The sequence below is a fragment of the Marmota marmota genome, unplaced genomic scaffold (assembly GCF_001458135.2).
Source record: "Marmota marmota marmota unplaced genomic scaffold, marMar, whole genome shotgun sequence".
In the NCBI taxonomy this organism is placed as follows: Eukaryota; Metazoa; Chordata; class Mammalia; order Rodentia; family Sciuridae; genus Marmota; species Marmota marmota.
Window position 1 is genome coordinate 5,885,484 of NW_025999969.1, and position 20,976 is coordinate 5,906,459.

A 20,976-nucleotide genomic window follows, 5' to 3' on the forward strand; every position below is an offset into this window, starting at 1 on the left:
TAGACTGTCAAATTTGATTTATAGTATATTAATTATTGCTATGGAATGTTTCTCCTAAGAAACTGTCCTACTCTGAACATTACTCTTTTTTTTTGCAATCTTTACATACTTGAAAGAATGCCTTATTTGGCTTCAGGTGATAGCTGTCAGACTGATTTTTCAGTCATTTTTTGTTAGGTTCATTTGATAAAGGATACATAATTCTAACTATGAGTTTTTATCTCCTAACTGAAATGCTGATGGATGCACTTACTGCCTTAGAATTCTCCATAAAAGTGAACTCTTAATATGTCTGAAACTTACTGCCTTAGACTTCTCCATAAAAGTGAACTCTTAATATGTCTGAAAACAATGCCTTTGTAATGATTTGAAAACACAAGGGCAAAACACATATATCTACATTTTATTCAGTATTTCCCAAGTAGAATTTTATTTCTGTGGTTGATTTTTTTTGGAATGTTTCCTGTATCTCCCAGCTATGTAAAACCCTTTTGCTGCATTTAATCCTTAGCCTGTGGGCATGGGGGACTGATTTCACAATACTCTTCTAGCACTAGGAAGTCTTTAACTGAAAAATTCATATGTCTGAAATGGTTGAGAGAAAAAGAAATATTGTTTAAATAAACATTATATTTCAAAAGGAAGAGATAAATCGATCATTTAAAATGTGCTCTTTGCTAGGCTGTTTGCCTATAGGTTGAGTTAGGGTGAGTTGGGGTGAGACTATCAATAACGAATCTTTTTGCCACTCTGGCTGCTGCTCCCCTGTGTCCCTCCCCTGGAAGGATGTTGCTGCCGACTGATGACAGCAGCTTGTAAGTGTGTTTACCCTTTGTTTGGTTACATGTTACCAGGTGCCCCACTTTTGGCCAGGATTTCCAGTGCCTGGGTGGTTTCATCCCAGCATCTGAGTGAGTCAGAATGAAGACCCAGAGAGCAAGGTTTAGTACAGTGAAAGATTAGCATGAAGGCTTTCTGTTCTGGCTCAGAGAGGAGAAAGGGTAGCAATGCAGGACGCAGGATGGGACTCATGCTGTCCTTGTTCTAGGTCTCATGCTTTCTTCACTCTTTTTTTTTTGTTTTGTTTTTTTCAGTTTTCCAACTAACTAACCTCCACTGAACTTCCTTTCCTTGAAGAAGGAAGAGTGGGGAGGAAACTTCAGTCACTGTGAGGGAAAAGAGCTACATCTGGCTCCTTTCACTGCTGTGATCAGCTGTGTTACACGATGCCTGTCATTTTGAGGAGCATAGAAACAAAAGCCTTCTCCCAGCTCTTGCGTTCTCTTTTGCTTATGACATCAGAAGATCAGTGCAATAGTTTGCGGGTGCTCATGCTTAACAGTATTCTAGCTGCTTGACATCAGATAAATTACCTTCATTCTCTGCCAGATATTCTGTCTTCAAAAAGCATTCTACAAACACCAATTCCTGTGAATATCTCTAGAGTTATAAGGGCAGAATTAATTATAATTTATTAAGCACAAAGCTATCTTTATAGTTTTGTTGGTCAGTATCACTCTGCATATGAAAGTATTATATTTCTGTTCATTTTTTGGTGAGCAGTGAAGTTACTCATGGCATAATTTTTTTTTAACTCCTCTGAACCTAAATTTCTTCATTCTAAAGACAGTATAGTAGGAAATAATGGCACAAATGTGCTACCTTTAGCAACATAATATTTTGTTTACAGAGAAAAAAAGTTTTGATTTGGTTAATGAATATAACTTCCTCTAATAAGATTGCCAAATATCATGTATATTGTAACAGTGATATCATGCAGCTATAAAGCCTATAAAAAGTGGGCATGCTTTGACTGTTGTGATTTGGAATGTAACAATATCTCCTGTTGGCTCTCTCCTTCCCTGCACCTCTGGCCCCGTCTCCAAGCAGTATTCCACCGAGCTGAAGAAACTGTACTGCCAAATAGCAAAGACATGCCCCATCCAGATCAAGGTGATGACCCCACCTCCTCAGGGAGCTGTCATCCGTGCCATGCCTGTCTACAAGAAAGCTGAACACGTCACTGAAGTGGTGAAGCGTTGCCCCAACCATGAGCTGAGCCGTGAATTCAATGAGGGTAAGGGTGATTAGAATCTGTGTCTCTTTAAATGAGCTCCTTGAAGGTAAAAATCCTGGGAGCCTTTTATTTGGTTCCTGTCTACCTGGTTCAGGCTTCTGCAATCAAATGTCAGCTCAGCCTCCTTTTTTACTGAGTATCTGAGTATAATGACATAAATTTGTGGTCTTGCCAGGTGTGGTGGTGCACACCTGAAATCCCAGCAGCTTGGGTGGCTGAGGCAGGGAGAATCAAGAGTTCAAAGCCAATCTCAGCAAAAGCGAGGCACTAAGCATCTCAGACACTTTCTCTAAACAAAATACAAAGTAGGGCTGGGGATGTGGTTCAGTGGCCCAGTGCCCTGAGTTCAATCCCTGGTAACAAAAAAAAAAAAAGTGGCTTTTACAGTGTTTAAACTATTTAATTTAATATTAGCGGTTACTGAATTACCTAGACTGGTCTCTCTGCTCCTTACTGCTTCCTTCCTTTTGTTTTATTTTGTTCTGCTTTGTTTTTCTTGCTGTTTTTGTTTTATGAGAGGGTGTAAGCAGAACAGTGTGATAGTTATTCTGCTCGGCCCAGGCTATAGTGTTCTTTAATGTTTGTGCTTTTCCCAGAGTGACTTTCAAGTCTAGATGAGTGGAGAGCTGGAAGGGCAAGAGGGGGCAGGGGGATGGGGAGAAATAACGAACAAAATTAAAGAGAAAATGGGGAATAAAAAGAAATGAGAAGGAAAATAATGGGTAAGAGGAGTAAGGAGAGGAAACGGAAGATTTAGAACCTAAGATGGGGTAGTCAGATGGAGGACCAGGAGTCAAGGACAAGTTTCTGGAGGACTTCACTTAAGCTCTATGTCCATGTATGCACCACCCCCATCTTCTGAGCACCACAGCTTTGTAGAACCTCTAAGGGTTCCCTTGGATCTGACTTGTGGGAAACTTATTGGAGAAGTAGAAAAGAAAATGGGAGAAAACATAATGAATCATCAAAGCCTAGTGATGGTGCAGAAAAGGTTGGGAGTTGGGATACTTCATGTAAAAATATTAGAAACCAATATTGGTAGGTAGTTAGAATACGTTAATATAGAGCAGGTAATAGAGTAAAATTGCTAAAGGAAGAAAGAGAATGGATAAATTTAAAAGAAGAAAATAAACCCAAAATTCTCTTTCACACAACTCTTCTTCACACATTAGTTCTTAGTTCTTGCCCACATGGCTGCCTTAGCCATGCCTTCACATCTTGCCTTTCGCTTAACAATTTGCATAAAGAACATTCCATGTAGATAGGCTTCATTATCAGTTTACCTAAAATGCTTGTGTTCCATCAAAATGACGATTTAAAAAATATTTTCTCAATTTTTTCACATAATAGTTGTTTTGTTTGGATCAAGATAAATGATGCTGAAGAGCACTTCTTGACCTAGCTTTTTACTTTTATTCAGTAGTTTTCATAGAACAGAACTACAGAGGCAGAAGTTAAGAACAGCTTTATAGCTGCTAATTCTTGGAGCAGTTTCTTTCTTTTGGAGACTTGCCAACTATTACAATTTTGTAAGACTTTGCCTAGGCTCCTTTTAAAACTTGCTTGCCTTTTCTTGTCTCCAACCTGGGACTCTTTCAACACAGTCTTTCCAGCAAGTTTCTTATCTTTTTAACCAAAGCAAGGCCTAAGATGGAAAAGGAGAAAGAAATAAGCAAAGTGAAGGTCAAGCGTGTCCTTCCAATCTTCTGCTTCTTATTTAGATTTTTTGTTTGATTTCTTGTCCATGCTGGAGATTGAACTCTGGGCATTGCATATACCAAGTAGACGCTCTACCATTGAACTATATCTCCAGTCCTCTTACTTAGTATCTTTGCTATTCAGACTTCGGGATAGCATTGCTTGGTTTTCTTCCATTTTCTATGGAATATGGCAAAATCCCCTCCATGGATGAGGTAATTGATGTGGTCATACAATTTCATAACAGTTTGAATAGTTAACCTTAAACTTCAAAGCAAGGACTGTTCCCTCAGTTAGAGAAGAGCATTACAGCCCTTCCTTCTGCCATCAAGATTGAGATATCCACCTGTGTTAGATATCTAGCAACAGGATCGTTCCTTTTTCAAGCATATATTTTTCCTTTTTCTTTTGGCCACCAGAATGCTATCTATGTGGTTTTGTTTTGTCTTCTTTCTTGTGAGAGTAAGCAAACTAACTGTTTTGTCTTTTGTTGTTCTGCAGGACAGATTGCCCCTCCTAGTCATTTGATTCGAGTGGAAGGGAACAGCCATGCCCAATATGTAGAAGACCCCATCACAGGAAGACAGAGTGTGCTGGTACCTTATGAACCACCCCAGGTAAAAAAAAAAAAAAAAAAAAAAAAATGATTAACCAACTGACTGAGGTAGTTCTGAAGTGTTAGTTTTGATGACAGAGTATTTCTGGCACTAATTATTTTCTTAGTCCTTATCATCAAATATGCAACTTTTTGTATTCCTTCTGTCTCTCTTTTCCATGTTCCTCCCCTTCATAACTCCTAAATACGTACTGAATTAATTTGGGAACATGGCTCCATACCCGTGTTCCCATTCATGTTCCCATCCAGATAACGATTGAACTGGAAAATGGGTTTACAAATGATATTGTTTTATCCAACTGGCAATTGGTAGTGGACATGCCCCAGTAATGAATGTAAGTATTCTTACACTAGTATATAAATGGGAGTCCCTAAAAGGAATCTCTTAGCTGAAATTCAACTCACCAGAAGGGCAAGTTTATAAATCTGTTGTGTAGAGCAGAGTAGTGGAGTGGAAAGCAACAGGAGGAACTAGACCAAAGTTCTTTGGTTTGCTGTGAGGATCTTTGGCATATGATTCTCTATTCTGGGCTTCAGTTGCCTTAACCGTGAATGAGCACTTTAGACACTTCAGACTATTTTATTTAATTTGGAGGACCTTTGAAGATCCAGGGTTTTTAGTTATGGGACTGTATAATCAAATCTGTGTCATACTGTTTTGTCTACATAAGAAAAATATCCTTGGAGCAGTGCTGCTGTTTGTGGTGATTTTCTTTTTAGCTCTTCCCTTTCGGGAATATTATTGTATTGAGTATAGCCTATTTGAATTGGGTGATTTGGTTCTGTTTGTATATGAATGGGATTAAAGATCAAAGAGCTGTTAAAGCTTATCTTACCTATGTCTTGTCCAATGTTGCCAACATGAGCTTGCAGCTTTCTAGAAGGCAAAGCCTAGAGGAATTTACAATGGATTTTCAGAGTTTTCCTTCCTAGAAGGAAGCTTCTCCCTTCTTTAGAAATAGAGTTCTTTCAAGAAAGGGAAAACCTGAGAAAAAAGAACATCAGTTTGAACTACCATTAATACAGATTTTTTCTTTCTCCTGTTCTCAGGTTGGCACTGAATTCACGACAGTCTTATACAATTTCATGTGTAACAGCAGTTGTGTTGGAGGGATGAACCGCCGTCCAATCTTAATCATTGTTACTCTAGAAACCAGAGAGTAAGTGGCATGTGTAGAGCTGTCATTTTACAAATGATCACAGGCAGAGGACAGAGTGAAATTGTCTGTTTTATGATTAACTTTGCATGCGCAGTGGAGAGCTGCCCTTGATTTTGTCCTTTGTGCTTTAGATTCTTGCTGTAAACACTAACTATAAAAGATCACAGAAGGTGAAGACAGAAGAGGGTGGGTAAAAGTAGAAGGGAAAGAAGAGCTGGGAAGGTGTATAAGTTGCTTTATACCTGAATTCTTGACATTTGACTGGAATTGTTTTTGATTAGACAGTGTTTGTTTTCATGTGGCCCCAAGGCATTTAACAGTTTCTTTGAGTAAGTCTGGGCTGCCTAAGGGGATTTTATCCTAAGACATCCACTGGCTTAACTCAAGTTTCCTTCAAAATATGTAGCTAAATACAGCTGTTCTGCTAATGGCTTGGAGGTTCTTTGCAGAACAAATGGAATGTTATTTACTAATATTGCTTGTGGCATAGAAGCACTTTCGTGTTCTGCCAAGTGCTCCAGGTCCTTCCTCAGAGCAGCCACACGGAACGGGTGGTGAGGGTGCCTATGTGCAGTGGGGACAGAAATGGGAGGACTCCAGGAGGCCTTCAAATTCTCTGACTTTAACCCCTTCCTCTTCTCTTCTCTGATTCCTAGTGGGCAGGTCCTGGGCCGCCGTTGCTTCGAGGCCCGGATCTGTGCTTGCCCAGGAAGAGACAGGAAGGCAGACGAAGACAGCATCAGGAAGCAGCAAGTTTCGGACAGCACAAAGAACGGCGATGGTACGAAGCGCCGTAAGTAGATGTAGTGGCCCGTGGGGTAGGACTGAGTCTTCTCCAGATGTAAGGCTTGGGGTGATGTTGGAGAAGATGTAGGGTGAGACCTGTGCATGTCAGCAGCAAATATGACTTGAGAGACGGTGAGAGAAGGCCTAACCTGTTGGAGGCGCTGAGGTGAATCCCAGGTGTAACACTGTGGCTTTACAAACACAGTCTGTGCCCAGATTTCTTAGTACAAGAGTCCTTAGAAGGTGACCAACACACAGGTAGCAGCAACATCATCTGGAAACTGGAAGGAAATGCAAATTTCTAGGCCTCAGACTTGCTCTATCAACAATTTTGGGTGTGCAGCCTGGCAATTCAAGTGATTCTAATGATATCAAAAGTTTGAGATCCAGTATCTAGCCTGTTGGTATCAATTTATCTTCCTACTATTAAGCATGAAGCCTAAAATAGCACTGCCCATGTCATGACTATGAGAACAATAATATTTGTGGACAAATTTTGCCAAGCATAGTATGGGGCTCTGTAGATTTCAGTCACATTGAGTCTTGACTTCACATATATGACCCTCTTGGGGCCTCAGTAATTTCACGTTTTCAAACTTGTTTTTTAATCATTGGAAGCTTTTTAACAAATAAAATATTTCAAGGAACCTATAATGTAGAATCAATGAAAGCAGAGCTATTCAGGCTGAAGGGATGGTCGACAGCTCCATGGTCTACCTGCAGCCACTGCATAGAGTCCTAGAACTCAAAATGACAGGGTTTGAAAACCAATGACCCCCATGTGTTTCTCACTTGTGGTAAAATTTGATTCTAGAAGGTATGCTTGCATAAGCTGGATAGCACTACAAGTATTTTAAAGTATACCAGTACACTATGACTTATTTTATTAAAAAGGGTTTAATCATCACTGATTAGTATCCGAAAAAAATTTAAAAATTGTATTATACTTTACAAACAAATTCATCACCATCAACTTCTGTTTAGTATGATATGCTTTTTTCTATGGAGCTCTCCCTTTTTCTGCTCTTTCCTCAAAAAATCGTATATATGATATAGATAGATAAATATTTCCATTCTAAATGTACTCTTTAGCCTGCCTGATGGCATAGTTCCTAACTCTTCCCTAAGTACTCTATCTATAAATTAATGATTTCAAGTAAGAATAGACTGATTTTTGGTAGAAGGATAGTCTCTGTCCACTGGATCCTGGATGGGTATCACTTTTAATTTTGGGAAACTTAGGAATTGATCACCCATTAATTCCCTCACTTTACCATTAGCAAGACAGTCTATGTAACATTCATTTGCCTCTTTAGGAAATAAATGACCTAAAATATGAAATGCAGAAGTGATTCTTCTTTTTTTTCCTAATAACTCTTTACAGACACACACAAATGAGCAAAGCAGAGGTTTCTTGCCTCATAACTTAAGCTAAAGGACATTTCCCAGCATCCTGAATTTCCTTCTTTCACTTATTGCTTCCAACCTTTCCCTACCCCATTATTGGTAAAATTTCATTTAATGTAAAAGTAACCATCACCAATTAAATGGATGCTTAGGACCAATGTCATGGGTGTTGCTGGAGCTACATGTTTGTTCAGCATGTGTTATTAAATGTTATGAATATTAATATTAATAACTCAATATGTTTAATGTATGTCATTTGCTTCACAAATGTTCCCAGGATGAAATTTGCCTTTTTCTTCCACCAGCTTTTCGTCAGAACACACATGGCATCCAGATGACATCCATCAAGAAACGAAGATCCCCAGATGATGAGCTGTTATATCTACCAGTGAGTCTCCTGTGGATGTTCATGATTGCCTTATTTTACCAATCTCCTACCGAGATTTTACTAATGATAGTCGTCCAATTATCTATGGTGGTGAGATAGAAGCTATCTTAGTCAATTTGGAGCTGCAACAAGGTAACATAGCTGAGATGGCTTATGAATAACAGAAATTTATTACTCACTCTTTTGGAGATCAGAAGTCTAAAATCAAAGTGCCAGCCTGTCAGGCTCTGGAAAGGGCCCTCTTGAGTTGCAAACTGCCTTCATCTCATGGCCCACAGGTGTACAGAAGGCCAGAGAGCTCTCCAGAGTCTCTTTCATGAGGGCACTAATCTTCATGAAGGTTCCACTTAAGTGATCTATATACCCTACCAAAGACCCCACATCTTAATATCACTTTGAGGGTTAGGGTATGAAGTTTATGGACAGACATAAATGTTCAGTCCATAATGTGTAGGGGGAGGTATCAAAATAAAGCAAAAAGAATATATCTATTTTTTTTTAAATTCAAGAAATTACCCTTCTCCTTCATAGTTGAAATATTTTAATAGCATGAGCTTCTCTACTTATCTTCTCTCCCAAACAATGATACCCTCCTAACAATATTTTTGTATCCCAGGTATTTAAAATAAACTTGTACTTTATTATCTGTGAATGATAAGACAAGACAGTGTGGACATAACAATTTAGTATGCAAATTTTGTCAGAAAAAGTTCACAAAGTTGAAATATAGCAATTATAGAATTAAGAAATCACATATTGAATGTGATTCCTTATTTTTTATTGAGACATAATATTTGTACTTCTTTAAGGGGTACATTATAATTGGATACATTGTGTACAATGCATAATATTCAAATCAGGGTAATAAGCACTCCATTTCCTCAAGCATTAATCATTTCTAGGTGTTGGGAACTTTCGTTTTCTTTTTGGGGAGTGTAATATTGAAAGCCAAGCAACTAGGTACAGTGAGTGCACACATGTAATCCCAGATACTGGGGAAGCTCAGGCAGGAGGATCACAAGTTCAAAGCCAGCCTGGGCAATTTAGCAAGATTGTTCAAAATAAAATGAAAAGAACCACGGATATGGCTCAGTGGTATGGTACCTCTGAGTTTAATCACTAGTACCAGAAAAAAACAAAAAAAAAAACACAAAACAGTCTAGCAAGGCAGAATCTTCAATTATATGTGAATAGTCAGAGGCTTGGCCCAGTTCTCAGGGTCACTAATAACCTTACTTAATTAGATTATGGTTGTAGTTCATTGAATTTCTACTATCTTAGGTCTTTGTCATCTAGAGTGGCAATAAATTTTGGTGCTCACTATAATCCTAAATGCCATCTAAGTGACATGAGACAGGCAAGCTGGGCCAAGAGAGCCTCTGCGAGCTGCCGCCCTGGGATCTAAGCTAAAGCCACTCAACAGGTTTAGGTGTGTCACATCTTGCTCCACACCTTCCCTGGGTCCTGGCCCTTGGGCAACAGACAACCAGTCAACCAATCAACCAGTCAAACATCGAATCAGCTGAGCTTCTCAGTGTCTTGTTTCTCAGGCTACTTATGGCAATGGATTTGTGACCTTTAGGTAAAGCATTACCCTGATATATAAAATATCTCAAAATACTTACTATTTTCAGCCTATAACATGGGAATTCTCTGAAAAGTTAGTGAAATTTTAATTTAGGAAGTACCCTGTAATGGGTTACATGTTGAAATTTGGGAAAATAAGCAAAATTTAAGTGCATGTGTGGGTGGGGGTAACAACTCTATCAATTCAGCATGTGTTTCGTGGTATTCATTAAGGGAGAAATGGGCCAGACCTTGGGCAATTAGAGAGCAGTAGGACACAGTTCTTGCCTTCAGAGAGCTAGTCTTCCACTGAGCACATGGGCAGTTACAAAGTAATGAGATACATGCCTCAGTGGAGTGAGGCTGGAGCTATGGATGCACAGGAAGAAATCAGGTTGCAGACCAAAAGAGGAAGGGCAGGCAAAGCTGCTCAGTGAAGGGCCCCCAGGGCTGGGATTTAACCCAGCACAAGGGAGAGAGCCTCCTTCCATTTTCAAATTCTGGTCAATTCTGCACTGTGTGCTCAGGTTGGGGACTGGGTTGAAGCAGGCAAAGTACCTAGCAATGTCAATTGAAATAGGCACTCACACTCAGGACCCCGCTCACCTCATCCTGTTCCTGGCCTTTGTCTTAACATTTTTAAGCTTTTAAGAGCTTCTTTTAAAAGGAAGCACATTTTGTCTCTGCTGAAAACTTTTCGTTCTTCCAGAGTTGATTCTTATTTCTTATGGTAGTTATGTTTTATGAAGTTGTTATGAAAACTATATTTATGAATAGTTAACCATTGCTCCTAGGGGAAATAAAAGATTAGGTTCCTGTGAATCTCTGGTCCCAACATCACATCAACAGATCAGTACATAACCAGGTGTTACATGTGTTTCTGTATAAAGACATCCTATTTAATATATACTTTGACTCATTAACATTGAATTCCTGGCCCCCAGCACTATAATTGATGCCTGGAATGAAGTTTATCTAACACAAGTATTTTCTCCATAAAGCACAGCATGGCCTTGCACATAGGGACATAAAACAGCCCTTTAGCATTGTATTAGGGACATTTAATACAGCAAAATTACCAACAAAAAGAACAAAAATGTGAAATGTATGCTACTAAACAGACCACGAAAAGGACACTGTTTGCAACATGAGAGCAGCAACAAGAAGGCAGTCCTTCTCCTTGTTCACCCCCAGCTGGGAACAAGCACAGGTGACGCAAGCTTTTCATCACCATGCGTGTCTGTGAATGACCATTGCAAGTGCCAAGAGTATTGATTTTCATGTCACACATAAATGTTAATAAGCAGGTGAAGTTACAAATACAGAATCCATGCATAAGGAAAACTGACTGCATTTCTAACAATTCTACAGTTCTTCATTGTCCCATCTTTCCTTCTTCTCCCTTACATAGGTGAGGGGCCGAGAGACTTATGAAATGCTGTTGAAGATCAAAGAGTCCCTGGAGCTGATGCAGTACCTTCCTCAGCACACGATTGAAACATACAGGCAGCAGCAGCAGCAACAGCACCAACACTTACTTCAGAAACAGTGAGTATGTCCATCTGTCATTCAAGGAGGCATGGGCAAGCGTGACTGCTTATGTACACCAGCAATAGAATGTTGATGGGCAGTGTAGCAGATCATAATAGCTTCAGATGAGGTGTTGTGGCACTTATTTTTCAGTTTGAGCTTTCTGTGTGCCTTATCGTAACCTTCTCTTTGACAAGTTTTGTCTATGTTTTGAAATTAAAAACAGAAACTCATACTAACAGAGTTACTAATGCTTGATTATAGTAATAACATGTATATTTAAAAACATAAAATCTTATTTCATCCTGATGGATTTTTTTGTTCATCTCCTGAAATGCACAATCCATTTTTAGGAACACTACCATAGACTTTAGAGAGTGAAGAGCTTTTAGTACACCATGACTTGTTTGAATGGTTTGTGGAGAAGGATTCTGAGACCCACTGTATGTTCCTTGGGAAAATGTCCCAAGTGCAGAAGGACAGTGTAATACCATGTGGCCATGTTTGAGCATCCTTGCTCTAGACTGTCTTCTAGCACCACGTTTTTATATGAGCAGGAGAGATTAGCATATACACATAGCCAGTTTATATATTAAGTTCCACCTTGACTCTTGGATCTTTGATGATGTTAATTTTTTATGACTAACAAGAATAGAATAACTCTTATAAATCAATGAAAAGTTGACCAATCAGGACTCTCTTTACACTTACCTTTTAGTGATTAAGAATAATCACTTAATTGAATGTGTGCTAGAAGTATTGACAGAGTTTCTATAGATAAATGAACATAGATAGATAGAAATATATATTCTAACTAAAACTTTATGGGTCCTGAATTTTTGAATTTCATGTTTTTACCACATGACATATATATATGCACATTTGAGAAACCCAAACATTTAATGTTTTAGGCAAAAATAAATGAAGCCAAAATTACCTTTTTAAGGCAAAGATGACCTTTTAAATAAAGGGTAAATGAACAATCAATAATAGTTTTCTCTGATGTTAGTAGCTATTACAGGAATATGATAAGTATAATGAAAAGGACTCCTTATTCTTTCTTTAATAAATATGAATGTGGTTGAGGTGTCTGGAGTACAGCTCTGATAGACAGGAGGCACTTGCTGAGTATCCATTGTCTTCAGTGTGTGGGGAACAGCAGGAGGATAAGAAACACTCATGCTCTCTCTTCAAAGGACTTTAAGCTATTTGAGCATTTAATACACTTTCTGGCTGGAAGGGATTTCATCATTTACTTTCAGTATGAAAGTTTTGCATTTCATAGCTATATGGTGTTTTACATAAGGCTGATCAGGATGTTTAATCAGGTGGTTCCTTGGAGACTATATTCCAATGGAGAATTAGAGCTTGGGGTTGCAGACAGAATTCCTATTGCAAATCATATGGCTTTTGGGGGTATCAGATGGAAATATATGTTAATATATTCAAGTGCAAAATCAGTTTAGTTCTTATAAAATCATACAACAGGGATCAAAGAAACAGAGAACTGAAACATCATTTACAGACCCAGAAGGGATAAGTCCCTTCCCCAAGACACATATATCTTGGAATTATAAAATGTCCCAAATTGCTTTTGGTTCACTCTGGAACAGAGTATAGTGACATGTCATGCTGTACTAGTTGTTTTGTGCTACCGTTTCCTTTTTGTTTCTTTGTTTGTTTACTCCAGATAATAGGGAAGGTTCTGACCATTTAGCACAGGGATTGGTAAACATTATTTATGTAGAGCACTGTTAGGAAATATTTTAGGCTTTTAGTTCATATAGTCTCTTGCAACTGCTTGGTTTTGCTCTTGTAGCAGAAAAGTAGCTACAGATAATACATGAATGAATGAGATGGCTGTTACCATAAAACTTTATTTATGGGTCTTGAATTTTGAATTTCATATTTTTACTACATGACATGAACAGCACTCTTTAAATATTACCCAGTTGAAAAATGTAAAATCCATTGTTACCTTATGCGCCAGATTTGACCCATTTTCTATAGTTTGCCAAACACTCTGATAGATAAATAAGTGGCCCCTCTTCCATTGCTTCTTGAAGTGCAGTTTTTATTGCATATGTGTATTCAGGAGCTAGTATGTATATTGTCAGCTATTAAAAGGTTTTAGAAAATCCTAATGTGAGTTTTAAAATGACATTGCCTTAACTAACAAAAACTACAGTAGCCTATAACTGAGATCTCTTGTGTATGTATGTACATACGTATGTGTATATGTATGTGTGTGTGTGTGTGTGTGTGTGTGATCTTAGAAAGTGAGGCCTGTCTATCCAAATATAAAATGGGTAATAACACCGGTTCCTTTATCAGATAAGACTATAATAGTTGACTTGATCACACAAGTGTTTGCTGAAGATCTGCTACGTGAAAGCATTAAGATAGAAATGAGAAAAATGGAGCTCATGCCTTCTCGTGGTTTACAATTCAGTGGTGCCTTCCAAACCAAAATTCCTTTTGAATTTGAAGAGAGCTCTGGAAATTTATTCTCAGCATTGTGTAAATTAATATGACAATTTAAAATAGCCTGTATAGATTATACAAGAGAAGGGATAGTACAATGTCTTTATTTTAGAGATTTCACAATCCAGTAGGATTGACATCAATCAGGGACAGATGCTATTTGTGTTGTTTACATGGTATACTTGAAAATACATAGCCTGTATCCCTACACAATGAGTTTTCCCCATGATTGTTGTCTGATTGGCTTGCTCCAAAGGGAACTTTTTTTATTATATATGTTTTATAAAATGATCTATTTCATCAGAGAAGAAAATGCATTGTGCCCATAAAATTAGCTCAAAAGATTTTAGGAACATATTTGCACCTTTTTGCACACATAACCACAGATAATAGTGGGGAAATAATAGCTTGTAGTTTTCCGGGTTGTTCATTTGAAAGTATGATACGCATGGTTTTGAGTTGTTATCTTACAGCTGTGATAACTTATGCATGGAAATCTAACTACAAAATGAAATCTTTGCAAAATATAGACATTTGGTCTAATTATTCCTTTGTAACATTATACATACTTGGGTCCCAGTGACTGATAGGCATCTATATAAATTCTCCAGTTGCTTTATTTTTCAGCTGAATTTTTCAGCTCTTTAATTTTCATGCAAATCTTCATGAAAGACCATGAATGACTAGACAAAGAAAAATGGAAATCTAATTTTCTGGCAATAAAGTTAAAAGAGTAAATCAGCTTGGAAAATGCCTGTCATAGCTCAACATTTCCTTTCCAGAACATAGTATCAATTTTATTCTGGTAAGGAATCAATTTTATATTTTTCTTTATACTAGAAAGAAAATTTGTGGAAAGGGAATACACTTTCTACAAGGTGGCAGTAAAATATTTCCACTTTAATTACTTCTATTGCTTTCCCACTGTGTATTTTCTCTCTGCTTGCTTTTCATTTGTGCATGGTTTTCCTTTTTTATAAATTCCTTCACAATTACCTTCATGATCATAGGTTTTAGGAAAGATAGATTTTATACTGAGTTGCTGTGAGTCAAATTGTTACAGACAGATAAAAGTAGGCTTTCCATTTTTTAAGAAGAAATTTGATTTTCGTTAACTTGCCCATATTGGTATAAATACAGGCCATTATGTTTATAGAAGACTGATTCTAATGAGAGGACAAAGTGGAGCCCATTTTTGTGCTAGACTCCTTGTCTTTGTATTTCTAAGGGGCATTAACTCATAGCAAAACAGCTCACAAGCTGCTTGACACCTATTCGGCAGTCTTTTGACTTTTATATCTCAGACTCGTGCTATTTCTTTTTTATTCTTTTCTGTAGCTGACCTTCCTTCTTAGCTTCCACTATTCTCAGGACAACGTGACTGTTAGAGCTTTGCTTAGCCTAACTCTTGCTTTCCTCTGGAAAATTTCTTTTCTAGTTTCTATGGGATAAATTCCATTTAAATCTAAATACAAATCTGAGACATCCTGAGGTGCACTTTGAGTTTCCTTCTCTCTCAGGGTCACTCAATGATGGTGCCTCATTAGTAACACAAGTCAGAGTATATTGCAACAGAGCAGGATTGGCCAGAGCCCAGTTCCAGCCCTTTGCAGCACAAGTAGGAAAACTGAGGCCCAATAAACTACATCTGTGATTTCATAGCCAATTCATAATACAGTTAAGACTGAATCAAATTTAGAACATAGAGCTCTTTATAATGGTTTGGTTTGTTTCACTAGTTCAGTGAGTTGTAATACTATAACTAAAGCAAGTATCAATTCCCATTTTGGAGTCTTTGTTATATGTCAGTTGAGATTTTATTCATGCGGTTTTGATTTAAAGGTGTAACTCTTTAAGCTCATTTGTCTATGGTTATCTTCAAGAGTACTAATATTTTTTTCTACAGCTCCATGTATCCATGTTGTGAGAAGTAAGAAATATTTTAAAGGCTATTAACATGAGTGAAAACCAAAGACATAAATATGTAAATAAATAGAAGTTATTAGTGTTATGTTTCTATATTTGGCTAGACATCCCCCACATTCACAGAATATTTGTTTGAAATTGCTATCCTTACAGATGAAAAAAAAAAAAACATAAATATTGGCAGTTTCACATGGCTCAACCTGATAGCTGTAGTGAAAATGCACTGGATTTTACAGAATACGCAGTGTTACTTTTGAACTTCATAACTATGCTTTCAAGGCTGAGGTTTATTAGCTCTGAGTTGGTTATGAAGAAAAAACTCAAAGATTAATAAAATGCAGATTACATCACTTCTCTGCATTGCACATCCCATCCTAGGATGCTCTCAGTTCTAGGTCTTAAGTTTGAAACTCCTATGGTCTATAATCTCTTATCATGATTGCATACCACCTTGATTGTTGCTTGCTGTCCCATGCTGCTGCCTGCTGTTTGCTGAGAGAGAAGCACCAAACCTTAATATCCAAACAAGGAGTCAGAGCTCTGGTTCTTTAGTTGGCAATAAGTTGCTTCCACACCAATTTGTATTTTGGCAGATTTTGTTGAGATAGTACCGGGTTTTGATGGTTTACTAGTTCTCAGTGCTAACTAAGTAAAAATGGCTTTGTTCCTCTGAAAGGAGTAAACAAGTAGGATTCAAAAAGCCAGTCTGGGAAATAGTTCCCGAACAGTTCATGGAGTTGCACAACCTTTAGCAAAATAAAAGACCTTGTTCCTGGCATCCTTGTGGCACAATTGATTTCTTAATTATGCAAAAGTTGCTGTCATGAATTTGATATACGCATTTATAGGCCAAGTTTGTGACTGAAAGGATTAAGGTATTTATCCATCTCAATCTGGGCACCATACAAAATTCTCATTAATAGTTCACAAACGGATGATGACACAACCCCCATACTGAGATAAGATCACATTTCTTCATACTTCATCGTTTGGCTAGACATGAACAGTAATGAAGTATAATAATTGGGCAGATGACATTTTGTGAAAGCTTAAAGTTTATTCTTGTTTCTGCACTCCCTTTTTCAATTAGTTGAGTCCAGTAACCCTTATGCCAAGCATTGTATGAAGCACTGTGACCTACCCTGTATCCAGAACTCTCAAATGAATCCGCTTTTGGAACCCGTTAAAAATACATATGCCTGGATCCCAACTTGGTCTCAGAAATGATCTGAGAAATGCAGTTTTTTTTTTAATAAGTTCCACAGATGATTCAGACATATACGCATGGCTATCTACTACAGCCCTACCTCATTTCTTCTTCATAAAATTCTTGAAAAGGAGAAATTTCTGGGTAATATAAAGGAGGAAAATTAGGAAGGAACAAAAATCCCTTTGCAGGCATTCTATCCTGTCTGTACTATGATCATGAAGGTGTGAGGAGAGTGTTTCTGCATTCATTGGATTTGGATATGTGAAGTTTTAAGCCTTCATCTTTTCTTTTCTCTGGTTCCTCTCTGCAGTCTCCTTTCAGCCTGCCTCAGGAATGAACTTGTGGAGCCCCAGAGAGAAACTCCGAAACAATCTGACGTCTTCTTTAGACATTCCAACCCCCAAAACCGATCAGTGTACCCATAGAGCTGTGTCTCTGTATTTCAATTGTGTGTTTGTTGGGTTTCCATGTGTGTATATGTGTTTGTATCCAGCCTTTGAAAACAGAACTTGAAGACACTTTGGCTTAGAGACCCAACTGCTCAAAGGCACACAGCCACTAGTGAGAAAATCTTTTGAAGGGACTCAAAACTTTAAAGAAAGGACGCTTTCTGCAGATTTTGTATCCTTAGATCTGACATTGGTCAGACAGGAACCACTGTGTATGTCCGTGAGATTTCTGTTGTTTCCTGGGAGGGAGGGGTTAAGCCGAAGAGGGGCCATTAGGATGTTTATTGGAACCCTTTTCTTTTCCCTTCCCTTGTGTTTCTCAAACTCATAATGAAGCTTTTGAGCAGGTCTCAAACTTAAGATGTCTTTTTAAGAAAAGGAGACAAAAATTGTTATTGTCTGTACGTAGGTAATGCATTGGCGGCTGAGGGACTCAGTCAGGCCCTTTTAATGCTGGTCATGCAGTTATATTGCAAATAGTAACAATTTAGGGCACCACGTGCACTGCTGGGCAGAGAGGTGATGATCACCTTAAGTAGCCTACGTTGAGGGCAAGGTGGGTGCTCTTTTCCTCTTTTTGAGAACTTGCATTTTTAGTATCCTCTCCTCATGTACAGGTAGAAAGTTCCTCAGTGCTCTGTCAGAGTTTTCTCTGCACCGTAGGTCACCATCTGATACGATAGTGTTGTTTGCACACGAAACCCTAAAGACTTAACCCCTGAATTGTTGTTTAGACCCATGGCAGGTAAACTAGCTTTGTGGTTGGTTTTAATAGGAAGGTAAAGCCACCCAGAAATATTGCCCCAAGTACTTGTTTACCATTATGCAATGTCCAAAATGGAATTCAGATTCCTCTTACCAAATCTAAGATTCATTTATTTAACTGGGGCTCCTGGTTCTCAATCCTACCCACTATAAAATCAGCCAGGGTACTGACTATGCTCAGTGTCATTTATCCAGGAGAGAGATGTTTTGTTTAACAGATGTCCAAGCAGACATGTTAAAATCAATATTTCTGGTCTATAAGTTACAGAGAAAAAAATAGATGATTTTTTTTTGCTTTCATTATTTGTTTTCTGACTCAAAGAGTTGAGAATCTGTTTCTTTCCATATTAAGATATAGTGTAAAGGCTTTACCCACCCTCCCCCATCTTCCCACAGGTCACTAGCACTTCAATCTGTCACCAAGACAATGATTTCTTGTTATTGAGGTTGTTGCTTTATGGATGTGTGATTTTAATTTTCAATAAACTTTTGCATCTTGGTTTATCTTGCAGTTTTTGTTTCTGTCTCTCTTGACTTTTTTTCCCTTAAATACTAGAATACATAAAAGCTTGAAGTACCATGAGTTAGGGCCAAAGAATGAGTGTAATAGAACCATCACTTTGGTCCTGTCTATAATTCTTGCATATGTATTTAGTATTTTTACTTAAGGTACTCTGTATTAAAGTCATCAACCTGAAAAATTAATTACAATGTCTAAAGTAGCTTAAAAATATTTTGGTCCTCTAAGTGTTTAATTTCATTCTGGTGGGTCCACAGTATTGTTTATTGACATCTCTGAACAAGCCTCAAATTGTCTTCCATTGGCAAATTTTCTAAAATGAATTTAAATTAAGACCCAGCGTGACATAAGCATTAGCAAATATTTGGCCAGAAATCTGTTGTAGGACCTATTGTCTTTGCTTTGAGTAATTGCTTTTAAAACTACAAAAGAAGTTGTTCTAAATGAAACTAATCTAGTAGATTAGATAAATTCTTGAGAAATTATAGCTTTATGTTTGAGATAAAAGTATGTTACTAAAAGCAGATGTTACATTTGCAAAGAGTTTTCAGTTTGTCTTATAACTTCAATTCACAAATCCCTTAAAAGATTGGTAAGTATGTTTGCCTTTTTTTTAACATTTGCTTTTTCTTTTAATTTTATGTAAGTTTTTGATATGTTTTTAGTCAATTTTATATAAATGCACATATTTAAAACCGTGAAACATATTTGAAAGAAACGTTGACCAGCTAGGGAATCAATTTTGCACTTGTCTGTACAAGAGAGATTGCTGGGTTAGAGGGGTCACCGGCAGGACAATACTGGGGCAAATGTAGAGAGGTCCCATTCCTTTTCTGAGGGCATATCTCCCCCATATCTTCCTCAAATTATATGGGATATTCTTCTCAACATTTGTTATTTCCCTCCCTTCTCATATTATAAGAAATAGTTTAGAAAAAAATAAATTTTCCCCAAGGTATCATCAAACTGTTCTACTGAGACGCTTTTTTTTTTCCCATTAGTAATGGAAAGTCAAAAGAAAAAAATCTTGTATAATTCTCGGCTTCTTTTGAAAGTTAAAAAAAATGTAGCTGTGGCTTATCAGGAGTTTTGACATTCACCACATAGACAATCACTAGAGTTGGAATGAGGAAATATAATCCTGAGTGATGGAAAACCAAAGTTCTGAAATTCTGAATTTTATTCTTAGCACAGAAGCTGATTTTGTTAGAGTAAAGAACTGGGGTGAGGCTTCACTAGGATTTTTCCTCAAAACTAGACATATATGAGATATAACTTTCAATATCTCCATAACACTGAGTTCTTAGAAATATTTAGTGAGATCCCAGAGAAAACAATGTCAGGCCTAAACCATGTTATTTTTTCTGACATGTTATTTTTTCTCACTTTATTTTATTTTTTGCTTTTGGTTGGAATGATGGGAACACAGTGAAGTAGACGTGAGAAAACTAACACTGCACAGGTCCTATTTTCTCAAATGCTTTTCTTTCTCTTTAATTTTTCCAGAAATTTGGGGGACTATTTGACAAGGACCATGACATCATATTTATAGTGGAAAAAATATGGTTGTTCTTTCATGCCCTGTAAATTAACCATGAATTTATTCAGACTCGCTCCTTTTTCCTGAGTATGCAGTGGTTATTAACAAGATCCTTCTATTTCAGACACTGTGAGTTTGTTAATAAACAGATTATCCTGATGGTCTGTGGTTTTAAAGCTCACTTGTACATTATAGGGAATGCATTCAGAATTTCCCTCAATCATTTGCTCACCCTGATTTCTGAATTTGTTCAATGAAAAAATTCTCTGTGACCTCTGGCCAGTTCTATTAATTCCTAAATTGTTCCCTTCCATTATTACAGGGTTCACCATTTAGGGTTAAAGTGACTTTTCACTTCTTAGAGTGAAAAGAACCAGTGTTCCTTGAGTGCCAACAAATCACTGCACACCTTACCTGACCTCCTTCAATCTTAATAATAAACCTTCCAGAGTGAGTCTCGTGCCTCTTCTAAAGATTAAGAAAATGCAACTTGGGAGACACTTGTGTAACCTCCAAAGTCAATTCACCTGTGTCAGATCCAGGTGACCTAGATATTTCGACAGACTCCAAAATCCACCTTCCTTCTTTTTCACCTGTGGTTTCTGATCTACCTTTGTCAAATTAAGTATATTATGATAATAAATCACAAATGAACTAATAAAATACTAAAAAATAATTAAAACAAGGGAGAGGGATTTGTAACAGGATGTAGAAAGTGGCATTTACTACAGGGTGAATGCAAATCTTATAAATATACTTTTATTTTCCTAATTGTGGTTCAAACAAGGTTTCTGTAAGTTCTTGTTGTACATAAGTTCTTGGATGTTTTGGAAAAGGGGACACAGAAGGAGGTC

The 20,976-nt window shown here is 37.5% G+C and overlaps 1 protein-coding gene across 12 annotated transcripts in view; it reads left to right on the top strand.

Annotated features, from left to right (window-relative positions):
* Tp63 (tumor protein p63) overlaps nucleotides 1-20,976 on the top strand; it is a 212,560-nt gene that overhangs the window by 182,002 nt on the left and 9,582 nt on the right. For 5 of the 12 annotated variants that reach the window (XM_015499990.2, XM_048804064.1, XM_048804063.1 and 2 more), the window contains 6 exons: nucleotides 1,891-2,077; nucleotides 4,277-4,392; nucleotides 5,442-5,551; nucleotides 6,208-6,344; nucleotides 8,050-8,132; nucleotides 11,110-11,246. In XM_015499990.2, coding sequence (XP_015355476.2) covers nucleotides 1,891-2,077; nucleotides 4,277-4,392; nucleotides 5,442-5,551; nucleotides 6,208-6,344; nucleotides 8,050-8,132; nucleotides 11,110-11,246 — 770 coding nt within the window. Of the gene's footprint in view, nucleotides 1-1,890; nucleotides 2,078-4,276; nucleotides 4,393-5,441; nucleotides 5,552-6,207; nucleotides 6,345-8,049; nucleotides 8,133-11,109; nucleotides 11,247-17,158; nucleotides 17,653-20,976 lie in introns of those variants that run through there. The other 7 variants (XM_048804062.1, XM_048804065.1, XM_048804068.1 and 4 more) reach the window with 3 other exon arrangements.